General features: G+C 42.2%; 1 protein-coding gene across 1 annotated transcript in view; it reads left to right on the forward strand.

The window, feature by feature from the left end:
* The window catches only part of CALY (calcyon neuron specific vesicular protein), a 102840-nt gene extending 84113 nt beyond the window's left edge, over positions 1-18727 (forward strand). The window contains exons 4-5 of the mRNA XM_077454855.1: positions 1222-1335; positions 17487-18727. Of these exons, the coding sequence (XP_077310981.1) occupies positions 1222-1335; positions 17487-17681 (309 nt within the window). The 3' untranslated portion in view covers positions 17682-18727. The remainder of the gene's footprint in view (positions 1-1221; positions 1336-17486) is intronic.
* The last annotated feature ends 652 nt before the right edge of the window (positions 18728-19379 follow it).

The raw sequence follows: 19379 nt of genomic DNA on the forward strand, positions 1-19379 counted from the left end.
AACCTTACTGACCATAGGATGGCTTGGCAGGGGGGGGGGGGGGGGGGGGGTTTGGCTATACTTAAATTTGACTTAAAAGACAGTTTCTGCCTATGAATTTTTTTTTATCATATACTTAATGTGAAATGTCTATGTTTCTGAATTTTATATATAACCTATGAGCTTGCAAAGGATTATAGTTAACAGTTACATAGTTAATCTGGTTGAAAAAAAAGACACAAGTTCACCCCCCCCCCCCCAAAAAAAAACACACAAATCAAAAACCTCCATATACACTATCCTATAACCACAGTTGATCCAGAGGAAGGCAAAAGAAAACTTTAAAGCATGATCCAATTTGCTCCAGCGGGGGAAAAATTCTTTGCTGATGCCCCAGGAGGCAATTGGACATTCTCTGGGTCAACTTTACCTATAGATATTAGTATCCAGTTATATTATGTTAAAAACAATCTACTGAGCTGGCCAGAACCAGCTCTTGAGGAAGTATACCTGTATTCCACATGTTCAGAGCTCTTACTGTGAAGAAGCCTTTCTGTATTTGGAGATTAAATCTCTTTTCCGCAAGATGTAAGAGTGTCCCCTTGTCTGTGATAACTTAAAGTGAATAACACAGTGGGCGGCACAGTGGTGTAGTGGTTAGCACTCTCACCTGGTTTGAATCCCAACCACAACACTACCTACCTGGAGTTTGTATGTTCTCCCGGTGCCTGCGTGGGTTTCCTCCGGGTACTCCGGTTTCCTCATGAACTCCAAAGATATGCAGGTAGGTTAATTGGCTTCTGTCCAAAATTGGCCCTACTTTAAGACCTTGGATTGTGGGCTCCTTGAGGGTAGGGACTGATGTGAGTGTGCAATGTACAGGGATAGGGACAATTGTAGACACTCACTCAAGTTGAACTGGATGGACTGGTGTCTTTATTCAACCTTACTAACTATTTAACTCTACACCAAGTTCACTATATGTACCATTTATGTATGTATACATGTTGATCATATCCCCGCTTAACCTCCTCTTTTCAATGGAGAATACATTCAACCTTATTTCTTCTTGACTGAGTCACAGTCCTGCTTCTCAGTTCGGTTGACCACAACTGACTATAATTTTAATTGAAACATTTTGAAATATGGATGCCCTTCCTTTAATGTGATGTGTGCTGTGATTGTTATTCCTTCTTAAATATTCCTAAAATATGTCTCATTTTGTTTTCTTGACTTCTCAAGCTGACTGGTCTGATCCTGATAACCATGGTTTTTCTGGCTTGTCTTCTGATGCTGGTGATGTACAAGGCTTTGTGGTATGAACAGCTCACTTGTCCTGAAGGTTTCATTTTCAAGGTACTAGCTCAACATATACCTTAAACACTGCAAAACTTTCAAACAAAAACTATTATCAACAAGGTTCTTGTTTTGCTTCCCCAGTCTAAAAATTGCAAATGTGATCTCTATAAACTGATCCAGTTGTGGTGAGATAGCTATAATCTCAGCAGAGCTGGCAGATAGTGGCTTGATCCAAATAACATCTTGCAGATCATAGAAAGCTTTAATCAAAAACTTGCGCAAGTGAACATGGTCAACAAAATAATAGTATGTCTAGCTCCAGCAATTATATGTGATCAGAACTGAAAATAAAGACACCTTAAAAAGCTACAGATTGAAGAAGGGACAAAACAACAATGCATGTTTAAAATGACAGACCTGATGCTAAATCCTACTCACGATCTAGTTACTCCTGAGCACAGAGTTTTTACCCAACCTTTTCTTTTGTATAATTGATACTTTTTTTGCTGCTAGTAGTCATGGATATCTTTGATTTTTGATCCCAGTTTACATACTGATGATATGTTCGATGGTCAAATTGAAGAAAAGGAAAAGATTATTGGTCTTTTTATGAGACTAAAGAATATTCTGCTCTCCGAGTTACACAGATGCTGGAATATTTTTTATCTGGCAAAGTATATGGAGTACATGATCCCCCAGAGCCTCAGATGGGAGGTCACACCCCAAAGAGATAAAGTTGATCTTAAATAATGGTTTATTTATTTTAATAAAGTAGGAGTTGGTTTCCTTAGTTTTTTATAAAAAAAATTTGTTTCCTTAAGGGAGGAGGTTAAACTTCTGATTATGCAAATAGAGCTGATGTACTTACATTTTTTTTAGAGAAGGAGGATGCAGAACAGAAATCCAAAAAGAAGAAGAAGTATAACGGAGGCTTAAATGATTATTCTTCCAACACAGTCTTAAAATTGAAATTTGAAGAGAATGCTAGTTCTAGCTCATCTACAGCTAGTGGAGGAGTGGCACAGCATCTAGTGGGTACAAGTGGAGGTAACATTGCTAATAACTCCACTGTTCCTAATATTGGGAAAGGTAGACCTCCAAGAGGTAGACTCCCTAGCTTTATGTGGGCCATACTGGGCACTACACCCCCGCTGGTTACAATAATGGTCCAGGTTGGAGGAGTTATCAGTACTCCCTGTTTAGACAACATCATCAACTGAGAAGAGAAATTAGTCACTACAGACCTTACAATTGACCCAATGGAGGCAACAACATATGGAATCTGAGGCCTGATGGCCCATATAGACCCTATTTGGGTACTCACAATGTTAACAGATACGCACCCTTGTCAGATAACGATCAAGACCCTTATAAGGGAAATGCCATAACCAGACATCCTCTACATACCCCTAGAGGTGATTATGGATGAGTTTTTGGAGACGGTGATTACAACAACTCCCCTAGAAATACCAATATACTGGGGGCGTGACCGGATGTTGAGGGAGGAGCTGTGTGTGTGAGCGGCGTCTCGCTCCCCTCCCCATGCACCTACATGGAGCGGCGTCTTCCCCGCTGACCTTACCCGCCCGTGGCTAGATGGCGGCCTGATGCACGGACGCACGGACCCTTTGTGGAGCGGACGCTTTCCTCTTCCCCCGCTGGTTGTCCTATTGGAGGACGGTGGCCTGCACCCGCGGTCCGAGTGGGGGGTGTAGAGCTGTGGAGGAGTCTCTCCTTCCTCCCCCCCCCCTGGAGTGGCTGTACCTGAGACCGGAGGACGGGGAGCAGAGGGGGTGGAGAGGTGATCATGGTGACATCAGGCTCAGGCTCAGTGTGAAAGAGATAAAGACCGGATCAACGGCCAGGTGACATTAAAGAAGGAGTGAGGAACAGCTGAGTGGTGAAAAATCCCTCTTGTATATCAGGGTGGTGCGTGAGCACAGCTCAGTGAATCTTTGCAATGCAGATTGTGAATAACTTTGTATATGCTATGGAAGAATGCTGAAAAGTTTCTACAAATCCCACCCTGCATACCTGCTTCTTTTTTTTTCTTCCTCCCCCTGTCTTAGCCTGGATAATTAACTAAACAGCAGGCTTGAGAAATAATTCAAGGAAGCGGAGCTTTGCTTATTGATTCTGTGGAGGAGCAGTCATTTTACTTTTATCCCTTGAATTTTCTGGGACAAAAAAAAAAAAAAAAAGTCTGAGTGGAGCTGCTGTGGTTGGACTGCTTGTAGAATTGCTGGGTCATTGCCCCTCTCCAAGGCTCTGAAGGACATTGGTGTAGCACGATAGCTGTGGATATGACCCAGTAGCTTAATGACTGCCAGCTTTTTAAATACTGCTCTGCATGCTCGTTTGTTGGGTGTTTCCTCCCCTACCCCAACTGGGGCGACTAAGGTCTCTTTTTTTTTTTTTAAAGAGCGATATAAAGCACCTTGCTGTACTCACTGGAGGAGCTATTAACTTATGGTAGAAAATAGTTTCTATTTATATTATCTTATTGACGTAGTATAAAACTAAAGAGACTATGCCGTCGCATCGTGCGACTAAAGCAAGCCAAGCGGCAGCCGCTGCTAAACTTGAAAAATATGCCCATAACCCTGGCCAGGGTTCGGGCCAGACCCCGCCGAAAGGTATCCAGCAAGGACAGCAAAACCAAACTAACAGACTATCAGGCGCTAAGGGCACTAGGAAAAGCCACGGCCTAAATCATACTGGGGTGGTATTGGAGGGAGGTGAAGATGTGGAAATTACCCAAGGCCAGGATAGTGCTGTAGCTATGAGGGGTGTACCTGCTCCAGTTGAGGAAGGGGGCAGGGGAGGGGTGAAATCCGAACCTGAACCAACGTTAAAAGAAGTATTGATGGCAGTCAATTCATGTAGAGAGTCACTGGGTGCTCAACTTATTTCCATTCAGGAGGAACTATCCTATGCTAGACAAGATATCCAAAAAATTCAGGAAAGGACTACAGCTTTAGAGGGCCGGATTGGCCAGGTGGAAGATGACCTAAAGCCTCTGATACGGGTAGTGAAGACTATGCAAGAACAACTAACTAGATAGGAAGGCAAATTGGATGAAATGGAGAACCGGATGAGGAGGAAAAATATCCGGATAGTAGGCTTACCAGAACACTGTGAGGGCCCAGACCCTATAGCCTTCCTAGTGAAATGGTTTAGAGATGTGTTTGGTCAAGAGACATTTTCATCATTGTTTGCTATTGAAAGGGCTCATAGAGTCCCTGCAAGGCCTCCACATTCTGGTGCTCCCCCAAGGCCAATTCTGGCTAAACTACTGTCCTATAAAGACAAAGAAATTATTGCACGTAAAGCCAGAGAGATGGGCAAGATCGTATACAATGGCTCCCGTGTATCAATCTTTCCGGACTTCTCGCCAGATCTGCAAAAAAGGAGAGCCAAATTCGGGGAAGTAAAATATAAACTCTGACAAAGGAATGTGACTTACGCCTTGCTATATCCAGCAAGACTGCGTTTAAATGCACCTGGAGGGACTATGATATTCGAAAGCCCTGGAGGGGTTGAGGAATGGTTGGATTCCCATCCTCAGGGGTTGTAATGCTGGTGGACTGTTTTCTCCTTTTTTTTTTTTTCTCTTTCTTTCTTCCCCCTCTCCCTTGCCTCCCCCTATTTTGGGGGGGGGAGAGGGGGGAGAATATTGGGTCGTTCTCGGCTGCGGGGGGGGGGGGGGGGTGACTGTTAAAGATGGTATTTCTATTATTAAAGATGGGGGGGGAATGGGAGGGTGAGATAGAGAAGAGGGGGAGTGGTAAATATTGTGCTTTTTTATATGGGGGGGGCGAGTGGGTTGCTCCCCCCATATGTGTGTTGTATGGGGTATATTTTTGGCATGGAGTGTTTGTGGAGGGGGGGTAGAGGAGAGGGGGCGGGAGAGGGAGGGATTGTACGGTAGAATGGTGAGGGAAATTATTGTATGGGAAGGTCACATTAGAAGGCCCCAGGAGGTGCCTGGAGAGGCAATGGGTGAAGTGTGTGTACTGAATGGTGGAGGATGTAGGGAAGGGTGAGGGAAGCACACTTTAAGAGCACTGTATAATGTATACTTAACTATAAGAAAAAGAGATAACCACATAAAATTGAAGGTCAATGATGGGGTATATGTATTTCTATTCAGGATGACTATTAGAATTTGTAATGAGTGAACCCATAGTGTCAAAGGGGGGAAGTTTTATTGTGTATTCTTGGAATGTAAGAGGTATGGGAGATCCAGGGAAGAGGATGGCGGTTAGGTCAATAGTAAGGTCACAAGGGGTAACATTTCTTTGTTTACAGGAAACACATTTCACGAATGTTTCTAGTTCACAGTTAAATTGGGGTGAATACCAGAATCAATATCACTCGATACATACTTCTTTTTCTAGGGGGGTTAGCACTTTTATTAAAGTAGGGACACCTTTTATTTGTCTTCAGGTTAAAGTTGATGAACAGGGGAGGTACGTTTTTCTATATGGTAAGATAGGGGAAAAGGCTCTGATTTTGGCTAATGTCTATATACCGCCGCCCTCTTCTATGGATATCCTATATGCACTGGTTGAATTTGTGCTGGATAAACCGGGGGTCCCACTGATGATAGTGGGAGATTTTAATATGGTGTTTGATAACGCAATGGATAGATTCCCTAAAGGGAGGTCGCAGAAAGGAAGTGCATTAGAAAGTCGTTTTTCACAGTTTTTGGGAGAAATGGGATGGAAGGACCTCTGGAGGATCCGGAATCCACTAGAAGTGCTCATTTTCGTGTCTGTCTTCCTCATATTCAACTTTGTCAGGGATAGACATGATTTTAGGGAATGATGAGGCAGTGGGATTAGTAGGTAAAATAAAATACATGCCAAGGAGTCTCTCCGATCACTCTGCAATGATGACTTCCCTGGAGATGGAGAGGGGAAACCAGCAACGAGGGTGGAGATTCAGCCCTCCATGGTTGGAGCTTATGGGAGAACCAAAAGATATACTTGATGCTTTAAAGGAATATGTTGAATGGAATACAGGCACGGCCTCGCAGGGGGTGGTGTGGGATACATTAAAAGCCTACCTTCGAGGTCTCCTGATTCAGCAGATTTCTAAAATCAAAAAACAGTCAGGGGGAAGGGAGGTAGAGGCTTCAAGGAGTGTGGCGAAGCTAGAATCCCAGTATATAAATGCGCCAACAATTGAGAACCAGAGACAATGGCTGAGAGCCCAGCAGGAATATCGCCATATAATATTGGAGAATGCCGAAAATAAATACATATTCCAAAAACAACAAGTATTTGGAGAAGGTGAAAGGGTTGGTCGAATGCTAGCGCATCTAGTAAAAACAAACTCGTCACCTTCCATGGTAACAAGGATAAGAATGGCAGAGGGTAGGATATCTACAAATAGGCTAGAAATCCTGGAGAGATTTAGAACGTACTACGCGGATTTATACCACTCGAACCAGGGTGAGAAGGGGGAAGAAATGAATAAATTTTTTAGTGGGCTGACAATACCTCACCTCTCTAGGGAAGACAGGGACACACTTGACGACCCGATAACGATAGAAGAGATCCGGCGCACTGTGCAGGAAATGGCAGGCCAAAAAGCCCCAGGCCCTGATGGCCTCCCAGTAGAGGTTTATCGCCATTTTGGCGAGGTGTTACTGCCTGAATTGCTAAAAGTTTTTAACTGGGCATTAAAAACAGGATTGCTTCCAACCTCAATGATGGAATCAACTATAATAGTGATACCAAAAGAAAACAAAGATCCCCTCAACCCCTCATCATATAGACCCATCTCCTTATTGAATTTGGACGTAAAGATCTTGGCAAAGATCTTGGCAGCTAGATTAAATAAAGTAATAGAAAGCCTTATTCACCCTGATCAATCAGGTTTTATCCCGGGTAGATCCACGAGCATAAATATAAGGAGGGTCTTCTTAAATCTTCAAATACCAGTGGATGGCGAGGGCCAGAGAGCTGTTTTATCTTTAGATGCTACCAAGGCCTTTGATACTATAGAGTGGAGCTATCTGTGGAGGGTCTTGAGGGAATTTCAGGTAGGCCCTATATTTATAAAGTGGGTGAAAATGTTATATGGGTCCCCGGAGGCACGGATAAGAATAAATAACGGTAGTTCGGCAGGGATTCAGTTGAAGAGAGGAACGAGACAGGGATGCCCCCTGTCACCTCTCTTGTTTGCTATGGCAATTGAACCCCTGGCCATCTCCCTTAGATCAAATAAGGGGATAAAGGGATTTAGGAGAGGGGAGGAGGAAGAGAAAATAATGCTATTTGCAGATGACCTTCTCCTGTTTCTTGGAGACGCCCAGCATTCTATTGGGGAGGTAATGTGTAGAATCAAAGATTTTGGATACCTTGCAGGATTAAAGATAAACTGGGAGAAATCCTGTATACTGCCTATTGATCCCCTGAATAGTCCTCTACCTTGTGAAGCTGCACATATCCAGATAGTGACACAAATGAAATATCTAGGTATATATATAACTAAAGATCCCAAACAATATATAGTGGACAATTTGGTCCCTTTGCTAGCTAAACTCCAACATAAAACTAATATTTGGAAGAGATTACCTCTATCAGCGGCAGGCCGATGTAACTTAATCAAAATGATAGTTCTACCACAACTCCTATATGTCCTACACAATTCTCCAATATGGATCTACAAAAAATGGTTTTATAAGATGGATTCCATATTTAAAGGATTGATTTGGAAAGGGGGTGAAGCACGGATTGGTTTAAAAACGTTGCAGCTTCCCAGTGATGGTGGGGGAGTTGCGCTCCCACATCCATATAATTATTTTTTAGCGGCCCAGCTACAACATCTGGTGGGAGAGGACATAGTGGAGGGAAGATGGGAAAAGAAAACCCCTCTTGAACAATACCTAGGCAGGTCATTAATAGTGTCATTAGAGGCAGGGACTCAATTGAGGGACATACCTACCCTGGGCCTTATGACAAAGGTATGGGAGGTAACTAAAAAATTACTGTAATATAAGGGATTTAGGGAGTATTCCCCCCTTTGGGATAATAATAACCTAGTTGAAATACAGAAAATAGGACAAATAAGGCAATGGGAAAGAAACGGTATAAAATTTCTTTATCAGATGTACCAGAATGGTAATCTGAAACAATTCGAAGAATTAAGAGACCAGTTCGCTATTCCGAGGAGGTCTTTCTTTAGATATTTACAGGTTAGGCACACGCTGGGAAAACAGTTTGGGGAAGAGGCAATAAAATGGTGTGAGATACCAATAATTAAAGATATACTTCGAGCGAAATCAGGGAAAGGGTTAATATCTAAAGTTTATATAAATCTGTGTAGGAAGACTCAGGTAAGAGTGCAGGAGCAAACGAGCAGGGGAAAATGGGAGGAAGATATGGGAAGCATCTCGGAAGACCAATGGGAGAGGATCCTTGAGCTGGCGCCCTGGGTATCTATCTCGCCCCCCCAAAGGCTTTCCCATCTATTCCTGTTGTATAGAGTATATTATACTCCCAAGAGGCTCTTCCAGTTTGGTAGAAGAAGTGATGCGGCCTGCCCTAGGTGTGGAAGGAATGAGGCAGATATGATTCACATGTTTTGGAGATGCCCCAAGCTACACCGCTATTGGAGAGAGGTAGTGACGATAATTAAGCAAGTATTCGAGATAGAAGCAGAAGTGGAGCCAATGGGGTGTGTGCTGGGGTGGATTGATGGGAGTGGTGATCCCAGAGATAATAAACTGGCGAAAATAAGGTCTTTCTTTCAGGCTAGGAAATTGATAGCTCAGAAGTGGCAGTCTCCAATACCCCCCACTAGCGGAGAGTGGATACAGAGTATGAATAGGGTTATTCCTAAGGAAAGGGTTGCCTATATAAAACAGGGTGGTATTAAAAAATTTGATAGGATCTGGAAGATGTGGTATGAGAAAATAAATGGAGGGGTTTATATTTAAAAAGAAGACTTGCTTGCCAAGGAACAGAGAGAGAAGTGTGCTTGAGCGAGTGGGGGAGTCGGTAGTTAAGAAATAGTGTGAGAGGTGGGTTTGATTGGAAGGGGAAATGGGATGAATGCGGGGAACGATAGGATGTAAAATGGTCATAAGTAACTTGTGGGATATTCTGGTTTTATATGACAAGGTTGTATGTTATGTTTAAATTGGAAAAAATTTAATAAAGAGATAAAGTAAAAAAAAAATAAAAAATACCAATATACTAGAACAGCCACATTTTTTCCCAAGGGCAATCAAACTCAAAAAAATGGGTACAAAACAAGAGAGGGTGCAGAGGGGAAGGAAACTCAGGGCCAAAGAGAAGAAAACCATAAGCAATCAAGGTATTTTTAATTTAAGTAAACAAGTACTTTCTAGGGAAGAACAAGAAGTCCTTAATCGAGATTTAAAATATTCGCCTCCCAAAAAAGTAAATAATTTGACACCTTTATCGATATACAAAAATATATTAGAAAAATAAATATCAAACAATATTTGATTTCTAACCTTGCTTGTTCTAGCAATGTATGTACAAATAATCCTGAAAAAATACAGCTCATTTGAATAATTATGTTCACACTAAATTATCTAATGCTTCCCTCTTTAACCCTCCTGGGACTCTAGCTTCCTCTTTTTCAAATCCTCTGGGATTTCGTTTTGGCAGACTTAGGCAATGAACATATACACGTGGCTGGAGGGCCTGGCCATTGTTTTACACAATGGCCACCTTTTCACTCTCCTCTCCACTATCCCTTCCCCACTTTATTTATTTTATTGTGTGTCACGTCTTGTTTTGTCACTTTGCACGTTTGCTGTGATGAGTAGGGTCCCAAGTCCCAGGGCCTGTTCTGAAAGTCTGGGGAGGGGGTGGACATGGCCTTCTGGCTTAGTTCGCCCTCTCTCTTTGGGTTGGGGTCTCCCTTCGGGGGAGTCTCACCTAGTATTTGGGTGGGTCTGTTCCGGCAGACCTTCCAAAGAACGGGGTCTGCCTGGTTTCGGCCAGAAAGACCAAGTTTTAAGTGTACTTGTCCCTGTCTGGAGCCTAACACCCTGGGGGATTCAGGACAAGGCCCTCTTATTTTAGAGGACTTGTGTACCCGTCTGCACTTTTTTGTGTCACTCTCTATGTGTGTGCACATTTTTTATGCACCGGGTGACGTTTTTGAGTGTGTTTTGCACACCACAGGCTTTCAATAAAAAAAAAAAATCTACATATCCTACCATTTAGAATGAGTAAAGATTTCAAAAAGGGATTAGAATCTTTATGTGTACATCGGGACATCATTGTCCGAACTGCAAATAAGGGGGTGGAGTAGTGGTCCTTGACAAGGAGGACTATATAAAAGGGATGGAACGTCTTTTTTCTGACCAAAACACCTATGTCGCCCTTAGCTGTAATCCAACTGTAGAATATAAATGTCCTTTACAACAATTGATTAATAAAGCATTTAATCATCACATTTTAAATAAAAAAGAAAATAAATTTTTAGTCCCAGTCGCACCACGGTATGGTCATATACTATCTACCCAAAATTTACAAGAGACTAACAACCACGCCCCCCCCCCCCCGGACGCCATATTATTAGTGTCATCAATTCCGTAACATCACGTATAGGCAAGTATATAGAGGAGTTCTTGCAACCTTTGGTGGTTAATACACCCTCATACCTTAAAGATAAAACCCATGTATTGAATCTGCTTAGTAATATACAATGGAAAAGTGGGTGCATTTTGGTCACGGCAGATTTGGCCTCACTGTACACCATACTCTCCTATGAACATGGGTATACGGCAGTTGAACATTATCTAAATACTTCTGATGTTCTACCTGTTAGTCAGAAAAATGTATTTTGGAACTTTTGACTTTTGCTATAATGCACAATTGGTTTTGGTTTGGGGGACGATATTTTTTACAATAACACGGCGTAGCCATGGGAGCTCAGTTCACCCCAAGCATAACAAACTTGTTCATGGCTAAATGTGAGGAGGACATCATCTATGGTGATCCGATACCCCAGTTGGTCCTTTGGAGGAGGTAAATAGATGATGTCCTCCTTTTATGAGAGGGGTGTATGTACTCCTTCCAGTCCTTTATACAGGAACTAAATGTCAATGATAGAGGCATGCTATTGGATTTTCAGGCTAGCACTGAGGAAATCCATTTCTTGAATAAAAACATAAAAGTTGTTGATGGCCAGTTTACCACCACCACTTATTTTAAGGTTGTCATTACATGTCATGGTCTAAATCCATACCTAAAAGTCAATTTCAATGAGTTCATAGAAATGGCACTGACCTTATTGACTACTTTTCTCAAGCAGAGGTATTAAAAAACAGATTTCTTGAAAGAGGGTATGACCCCCTTAGATATAGATGTAGCAGGTGGATAATTTAGATCATAATTCTATACTTATAAAAGAAAAACGTTCAAAATGAGAATGATACTTTTAATTGGTCTTTAATAGCTGATTATCATACACAAAATTATAGGGTTAAGAACATTCTTAAGAAACACTGGCTGATTCTAAAACATGACTATCCTAAATAGGGTGCTTCTGGAACACCCTATGGTGGTTTATAGGAGAACACCTGCACTAAAAGAGACAAGATAGCTCCTAATGTCCTGGATCCCCCTGCAAAGCCAACTTTTTGGGGGTCTCTGGTGGGTTTTTACCCATGTAAGTGATGTAATACTTTTAAGAACAACAGTTTTTCTGGCAGAAAATGTATGTCCTTTCCAACTCAGGTTACTCGGAAGCAATATGACATCAAGTCATTTATAACATGTTTTACCAAAAATTTTGTATATCTTATTAGGTATACGTGCCGTAAGGAATATGTGGGACATATGGTCCAGGCACTACAAGTGTGCTTAAATGAGCATATAGGAAACATCAAATGCGGTTTTCCAGGGCATTATCTTTCCAGGCATTATGCCAAATATCAGGACAGAAGTCCTGCTGCCACCCTCTTTATGGGGATAGATAAGTATCTCCCACATTGGAGAGGGGGGGTCTGTTAGGAGGAAAATCTCCAAACTTGTGATGGATGACCTAAAATCATATCGACCTCATGGTCTAAATGTAGACTGGGATATTAATAGTTTCATTAGTAATAGTTAATTCTCTTTTTTTTAATACAAATTATTTTGTAACAATTTTTTTAAGTATTTATATATATTTTTTTATTGTTAATGCCATTTACCATATGTCATTTGAGATTGTAATCTCCCCCTATGCTGCCCTTCCATCACTGGGTTCTCTGATTATTTTAATATAATTTTAAACAATTACTGTATCTGTGCATTTTGAAAAATGCTCTCAAGATTGTGCTAAGTTTTGGTGCCAGCTCTGTCTATGCTGGAAACAGCTTGCAGCGGTATTGTGCGTTTCTACTGATTGGGAGCATACGCACTCTTCGTCCTCTCGATCCTGGCTAGTATAAATAACATGAGGCACGATGCCATCTCTCAGGCTACTCCCCCTGATGATGTCCTCTGTGAGGAAACACGTCAGTTGGGGCCAGAGAGAGTGATGCGATCACGCCAGCCGGGACCCAGAAGTGGACGTTCAGCGCGAGGAGTAAATTTGGATGCTTTTGGATGCTGTTTCATATGTTGCTTGTTTTACATGTTGGCTTGTGAGTATTTTTAACCTTTTATATTAAACTGGATCGACCGAATACTACACCATGAGCATTTTTCTTCCATTTTTCTTGATCATCATGAATGCTTTTGAATGACTACTAGGGGAGTGTTTCCTCTGGAGGTCTGACGATTCCTGTGGTATATGAATTGTACACAAATCCATTATAGATGGTCAAGCCTTTTGGTAAGGTGCATTTGTTTATCAGAGCACGTTGTGAGGTCGATGCTTTAGCACATTTTGGCTTGATGGAGCTCCCTATTAAGATTTCATATATGAACTCAGATTCCTCACACCTTTTCATATTTTTGTGGAGTTTTTTCACTTTCTTACAGTTTCTATATACAGTATACAATTTTTTTCCCCACTTCATATAGAAGGTGGTAGAAACCTTTGGCAGCAAACTTGGAACTGGCCTGATGACTATTTTGTTTAGAAGAACTAAACAGTAATACCCCGTACACATGACAAAACTGTGGCTTTTTGTTCAACGGTTGTTGGCTCCAACTTGTCTTGCATACACATGGTCACACAAATGTTGGCCAACAATTACGAACGTAATGACGTACAAGACGTACGGTGAGCCGATAAAAAGGAAGTTCAATAATCATGTGATATCTCCATTATGAATGCTAGTTTTACAAGGTCAAGTGCTTCCAGCTCGTACTTGATTCTGAGCATGCGTGAATTTTTGTGCGACAGTGCGACAACAAAGTTTTGTTGGCGGAAAATTTGAGAACCTGCTAGCCAACATTTGTTGGCGGAAAGTCCAGCAACAGATGTTCGATGGAGCATACTGTCAGGGTGCACATGCCAGCGGACAAGTTTGCACCCCTAGAAGAACTCTGAGGCGCAGAAGAACACTCTTTCCATGTGTTTGTAGAAATTGGCATTGACGCATAGAAGTGCGCATGTGCAAACTGACGTGCAAACAGAAGCCGTCGCACATCCCCGTGTGTGCCAACGCTTGCACACACCTGTGCGTGCCCGCGCACACTCGTGATTGATGCTGGCACCAAATAAGTCTATTTAAACCCAGCCAGTGCCTAGCTCCAGTGCTGATTTGTCTTCAGCTCCTGTGCATCCTGTTACCTGTGAAACCTGTATCCTGATATCTGTTATCTACCCGGCTTGTCTTGACCATCCCTTGAACTCCACCTGCATTGACCTTGGCTTGTCCTGCGATCTTCTGCTTTCTCCTTGGGCTCCTGTTTGCACTAATCTGGTTCCAGACCCGGCTTGCCTCCTGACTACATTCCTGCCTGACTACATTCCTGCCTGTTCCTTGTATCTGATTATCCCTGCCGTGTATGACCCAGCCTGCCTGACCTTGCTAACTGTTGATGTTCCTGCACCAGCCTGCCTGTCTGCTGAGACCTTCCTGTGACTACACCAGCCTACCGAAGACATCTGCCCTGCTGCCAGCAAGACTCCTTGGCACTCGTGCGACTCTGCACTCCTGCGCCTTTTGTTCACACTATCCGGGACCCCGAGTCAGAGGTGTAAGGGAAGCCTTCCTCATCCAATCAGGCTCTTCTACCAGGTACGTGATACGTACACACGGTCGTACTTTCCGCCAACAAGCTCACATCCAAAATTTCCCCATTTCCCGTCGGAGCCATCAAGTGTTAAGTCCTACTTGAGAAAGTATGACATTTCATTGCTGCCTTCAGCAAATGTATGATCAATGGATTAAATGCCCATCTATGATTTGACATTGCCGAAATTGCTGACACCTGTACTCTTAGCGAATTATAGACTAAGCTGCTTTCCCGGCAGCCTGAAGGAGGTCTAAAATATTTGATACTGATGGGGACAAGGGATTCCGCCTTTTCTCTGCCGTAAGTAGTGTTGGTCAAATTCTTCCTGGCTTGTAACAGTGCCCCGCCACATTCTCTGAAAGTTCCAAATGCCTCAATGACCCCCTTTCAATCTCCATATTGTTGACTTCAATTTGCTGGGATTTGGATGATAAACTGTTTTGAAGCAGGGGGTCTTGACAATCCAGTAGAGAAACCTCCAGTTTCATACTGAATGCCAATGTGAACCTTGGCCTCCTGGGCCAAAAGGGAAGAATAACTATTGCTGATACTTTCTCCCTCTGGATCTTCAGGAGTACTTTTAGTATCAAGGGTACTTGAGGAAAAACACAAACCAGATGAAAGTCCCAGGGTCTGCTTAGGGTATCTTGGGCTAAGGCCTGTGGGTCCCAGGCTCTGGAGAAATCAAGAGGAAGCTGGGAATTCACCACTGAAGCCATAAGGTCTATGGCTGGAGTCCCCCACCTTTGGAAGATCTTGCACAGATAGCTAGGATTGAGCTTCCACTTGTGGACTATAAACCTGTGACTCAGGTGATCAGCTAAAACATTTTCCAATCCTGGAAGATAGGTGTCTGTGAGTGATCTGACATTCTTCTCTGCTTATTGAAATATTTGACATGCAATTTTAAGAAAAGGGAGACTTTTGGTGTCACCTTGACGAGTCAGATTGGCAACCGTGGTCCAGTTGTCTGACAGAACCTTGACCCTGCAAGAGAGTCTGAAAAAAGACAAAAGAGAGCACTGAACTTCATGTTCTTCCATCTGCTCTGGGAGTGATCACCCAAACAATGGGCTCCCTGGCCCTGAAAGCCGGCATTCGTAGTTACCACTACTGGCTTTGAAGGCACTAGAGGGACCCCCTCTTCAGATTCTGGTTGATTGTACACCAGTTAAATGTCTGGGCTACTGTTGGTGGAACTACAATTTCTTGAGATAAGGAATGGTGATCCCATTGGTGAAGGAAATTGAACTGGAACATCCTCCTTCTCTATCTGGCACATGAACCCCCAGGTACTCCAGTACCTGTGTTGGCTGTATCTAGGCTGTATAGTCTCTAGTGACTCAATTTTTAAGGGAGGAACTTTCATGAAGGAATTAAAAAAATTCAGATCTAGAACTAGTCTAAAGGCTCCTGAGGACTTTGTGACTAGAAAAAGTGGAGCATCTACGCCTTCTCCCATTCCCATGCCAGAATTGGCTGAATAGCTATATCTGTTAACAATTCCATTATATAATCTTGCAAACATTGCAGTTTCTTGGGACACTTTGGCACTTGCATTCCAGCAAAGGCAGCCTGAGGAGGTCTCTTGCTGAACTCTAAAGTCTCCTGCCTGCACCCGCCCCCCCAGCTTTCTTACAACACCACACTCTGAGGAAAGCCAGGGATGAGAGAGAAGAGAGCAGCAGCAGCAGCGTTACAGGGTGAGAGCCGTCTTCTGTCCCAGGAGAGGCTGAACCTGGGCAGGACAAGAAATGGAAAGGGGGGGAAGAGGGAGAGGGGCATCCTTTATAGGCTAGTCAAAAGGTTGTCCTGGAGGTGTAAGAGGGGGCAGAGCTGACCCATTGTAGGCTGACAGGTTCCAGGAAAACAAATTACTCCTCTTTACCCTTTTTGATAATATACTGTTTGCTTTTTGCTGCTCCTACTTTAAAAAATGTGCTCCTTGCTTCTTGGTAGAGAAACAAAACCAGGGCCACTTTAAGCCACAGGTCCCTCTACTGGGCTATCATTGCCTTTGTGAAGCAAGATTTGGGGGACAATTTAAAATGGAGAGCTGATACTGCTGTAAGTCTACCCCCACAGGAGCTGCTTGATATGTTCCGTCTTTTGTTCTCTGCCACGACTCTGTAAACCACTTTGTCCCCTTGGACACACTTGGCTATATCTTAGTGTGCTGTAAGGACCAGCTTACGTATTAGTATACTACCACAACTATATCAGATTATGAAATAAGACACCAGACTACCTGACTGTAAATCTGTACATAAAGTATATTATTGAAAGGCAAAAATAAAAAAGCAATGCACAAGAACAGTAAGGCCTCTTGCATACTGCAGGCTGAAAAAGCTCAGTACAGCAGTTTTTTTATTGATCTAAAATGTAGCCCATTGTTTACAATGTGCCTATACACACCGGCATGTAAACAAGCGCTGCATATTCTTAAGTAAAAAACAAAATATAGAAAAATCAGTGTTCCTGATCATTTTATGCCGGTATGCGGAAATGCGCACAAGTACATGCATATGAGCATAAATAATGATGAATTTCCCTAAGGGATGTATTGTACACATGAATGTGCATATACACACAAAAACGCACATAAATACGCACAAAACAAAGTCTGAAATTACATCCAAAAAAGCACATGCTCACACATCAGTACCATGTGCAAGAGCCTTAGTAGGTAAATAAGTCCTTTGAATGCTATAAGCTAACTGACATGAATACCAGACTATATGGACTGATATGACAGTTACTTAAAATCACTGTGGCACTGTGAAACTATTTGAATCTTGAACAACATAAACAGTAAAGTCTCACAGTACCTTTTAGGCAGGCCATAGATGATGTGTTTTTTTTTTTTTTTTGGTTCAACCTGTGGGTCGAATGAAAAATAGATAATTTGATTCTCCCATCAACACACTCGTTATTGAAACAGAAATTATAACATAATAGTAGCATACCTATTGCCAATTGTATATTTTTATTTGTGTTGAATATATTTTTTTTGTGACTGAGCTTTTTCTTCTACAGCACAAGCATTGCTCTCCTACAGACCTGGAAATGTATTATTCCCAGCAAGAAGCAGGACCACATGGCACCCTATACACAGCAATTACACAGGCCAAGAAGACCCTTCCAGAACTGCCTTCTCCCTGGCTGCCGGTCATCAATGCCCTAAAGGAGGCAGAAAAAGCCAAAAGAGAGATGGGGGCAGCACAGCAGTGAGTTTATATAGCTAAGGAAGGGGGGAAAATCTGTGAGATCAAGGAAGATTTAAGGAAGAAGGTTGGCTTTTGGAAGAGTTGGAAGTTTTCCCTATTACCATGCACTACTTTGCCTGAAACATCTTCATGTAAAAATAAAAATTAGTCCCAGTTAGAAAGGTGTGTCGGAGATGCAATAAAGTTAACACACTTAATATTTTGCCGAATGTCTTTTGTGGGTCAGGGTTTCCATAAAAATACTAGTCATTGTTACAGAGAGGGAAATCAACAGAACTGGAGAAAAAAGTAAAAGTAAGACGTAGACAAATCATTTTACCAAGATTAAAAAATACCATGGACAAGTCATAAGAAACAGAGTGATATCCCAAACAACTCTGTGCAGCACTTTAAGGACATTCAGTACTAATTTTTGCTGTACTCTCATAATCTCTAGAAAGCATTTCCACTTTCTCAATGCAGTTATTTCCATGTATTGCTTTTAACTATATTTTATTATAGTCACCATATTGTTGCTTGTTAAAATGATGGACTATGATTAAATGGGATATGCCACTTGAAAACAGAAGTGAACCCCCCCCCCCCCCCTCCCACCCCCTCAAGACCATCAGTATAATACCTTTTCATTATACTGGTAAACCTAAGCTGATACTTACCAAGATGATGTAATATTTGGGTCTGATTTGCTACTGTGTAAGGTTAAGGACAGTGAATTAAACAGAAGCATCCAATTATGTGCCAGAGAAATTTTAAAACATAGGAGCCTTTTCTGCACGTGTTTTGGATATTTGAAAGGCACCATTTCAGTTCATTTCACATTATACGTTAATAAACGAGGTACGCGGAGTCTGCCAAGTCAACATAAACTATATCAGGGCATGGGTCCCAGTGTTGTAACTTTAACAGTATGAGGGCCACAGACCCTTCATGTTGCTATTTGGAGAGGATGTTATCCGTTTTAAGCGTAAAGTCGAAAAAAAAATCATATTGTATTGTGAAATCATGGCATATCATTTGTATGCTACATTAAATATATTACTTTTAACTGTACAGTGGCCTATGTTTCATTCATTTCTTATTTCTCTCAGTTGATTGGATATTTTCATATAGATAATTTTCATGTGATCAGCAGTTTGCCTGAGAAAGGCAAACATTTGAATATCTAATTTACCACAAGTAAGTATCCATGTGAAGTTATTACTGGTATTTTGTTTGATTCCACAGTATGTCCGCCATCATCATCAGCATTAATAACATTTTTTGATTTTTTTTTTTTATGGAATTTTCTACCAATATTTTTTCTGCCCATGGCTTTGCATTTAATAGAAGACTTGGGAGACCACTGGATTTCTGTTGGTGTTCATTGCAAGGAGAATGCACTAATTGTTAATGCTACAGCTTCCTGCTATTAGCAGGATGGTATCCAGGGGCGGACTGACAACTCATGGGGCCCCCGGGCAATAGGAGATTATGGGGCCCCCAGGCAATCAGAGATTATGAGGCCACACAGTAGACACACACACACACACAGTATACAATCACACAGTATACACAGACATGTTTCTATTGGCTGAGAAAGTACTGGAGAGGTGGGGCAGCTATAATCTCAGAATTTTTAGACCAACTGTCCTTGGTTTTACTGAGGCTGGCAACCCTGATGGGGCCCCCTAGTGCCATGGGGCCCTCAGGCAGTGCCCGAGTG

This window comes from Lithobates pipiens, unplaced genomic scaffold (assembly GCF_037356315.1).
Source record: "Lithobates pipiens isolate NorthernLeopardFrog02 unplaced genomic scaffold, aLitPip1_a1.2 Scaffold_25, whole genome shotgun sequence".
NCBI lineage: Eukaryota > Metazoa > Chordata > Amphibia > Anura > Ranidae > Lithobates > Lithobates pipiens.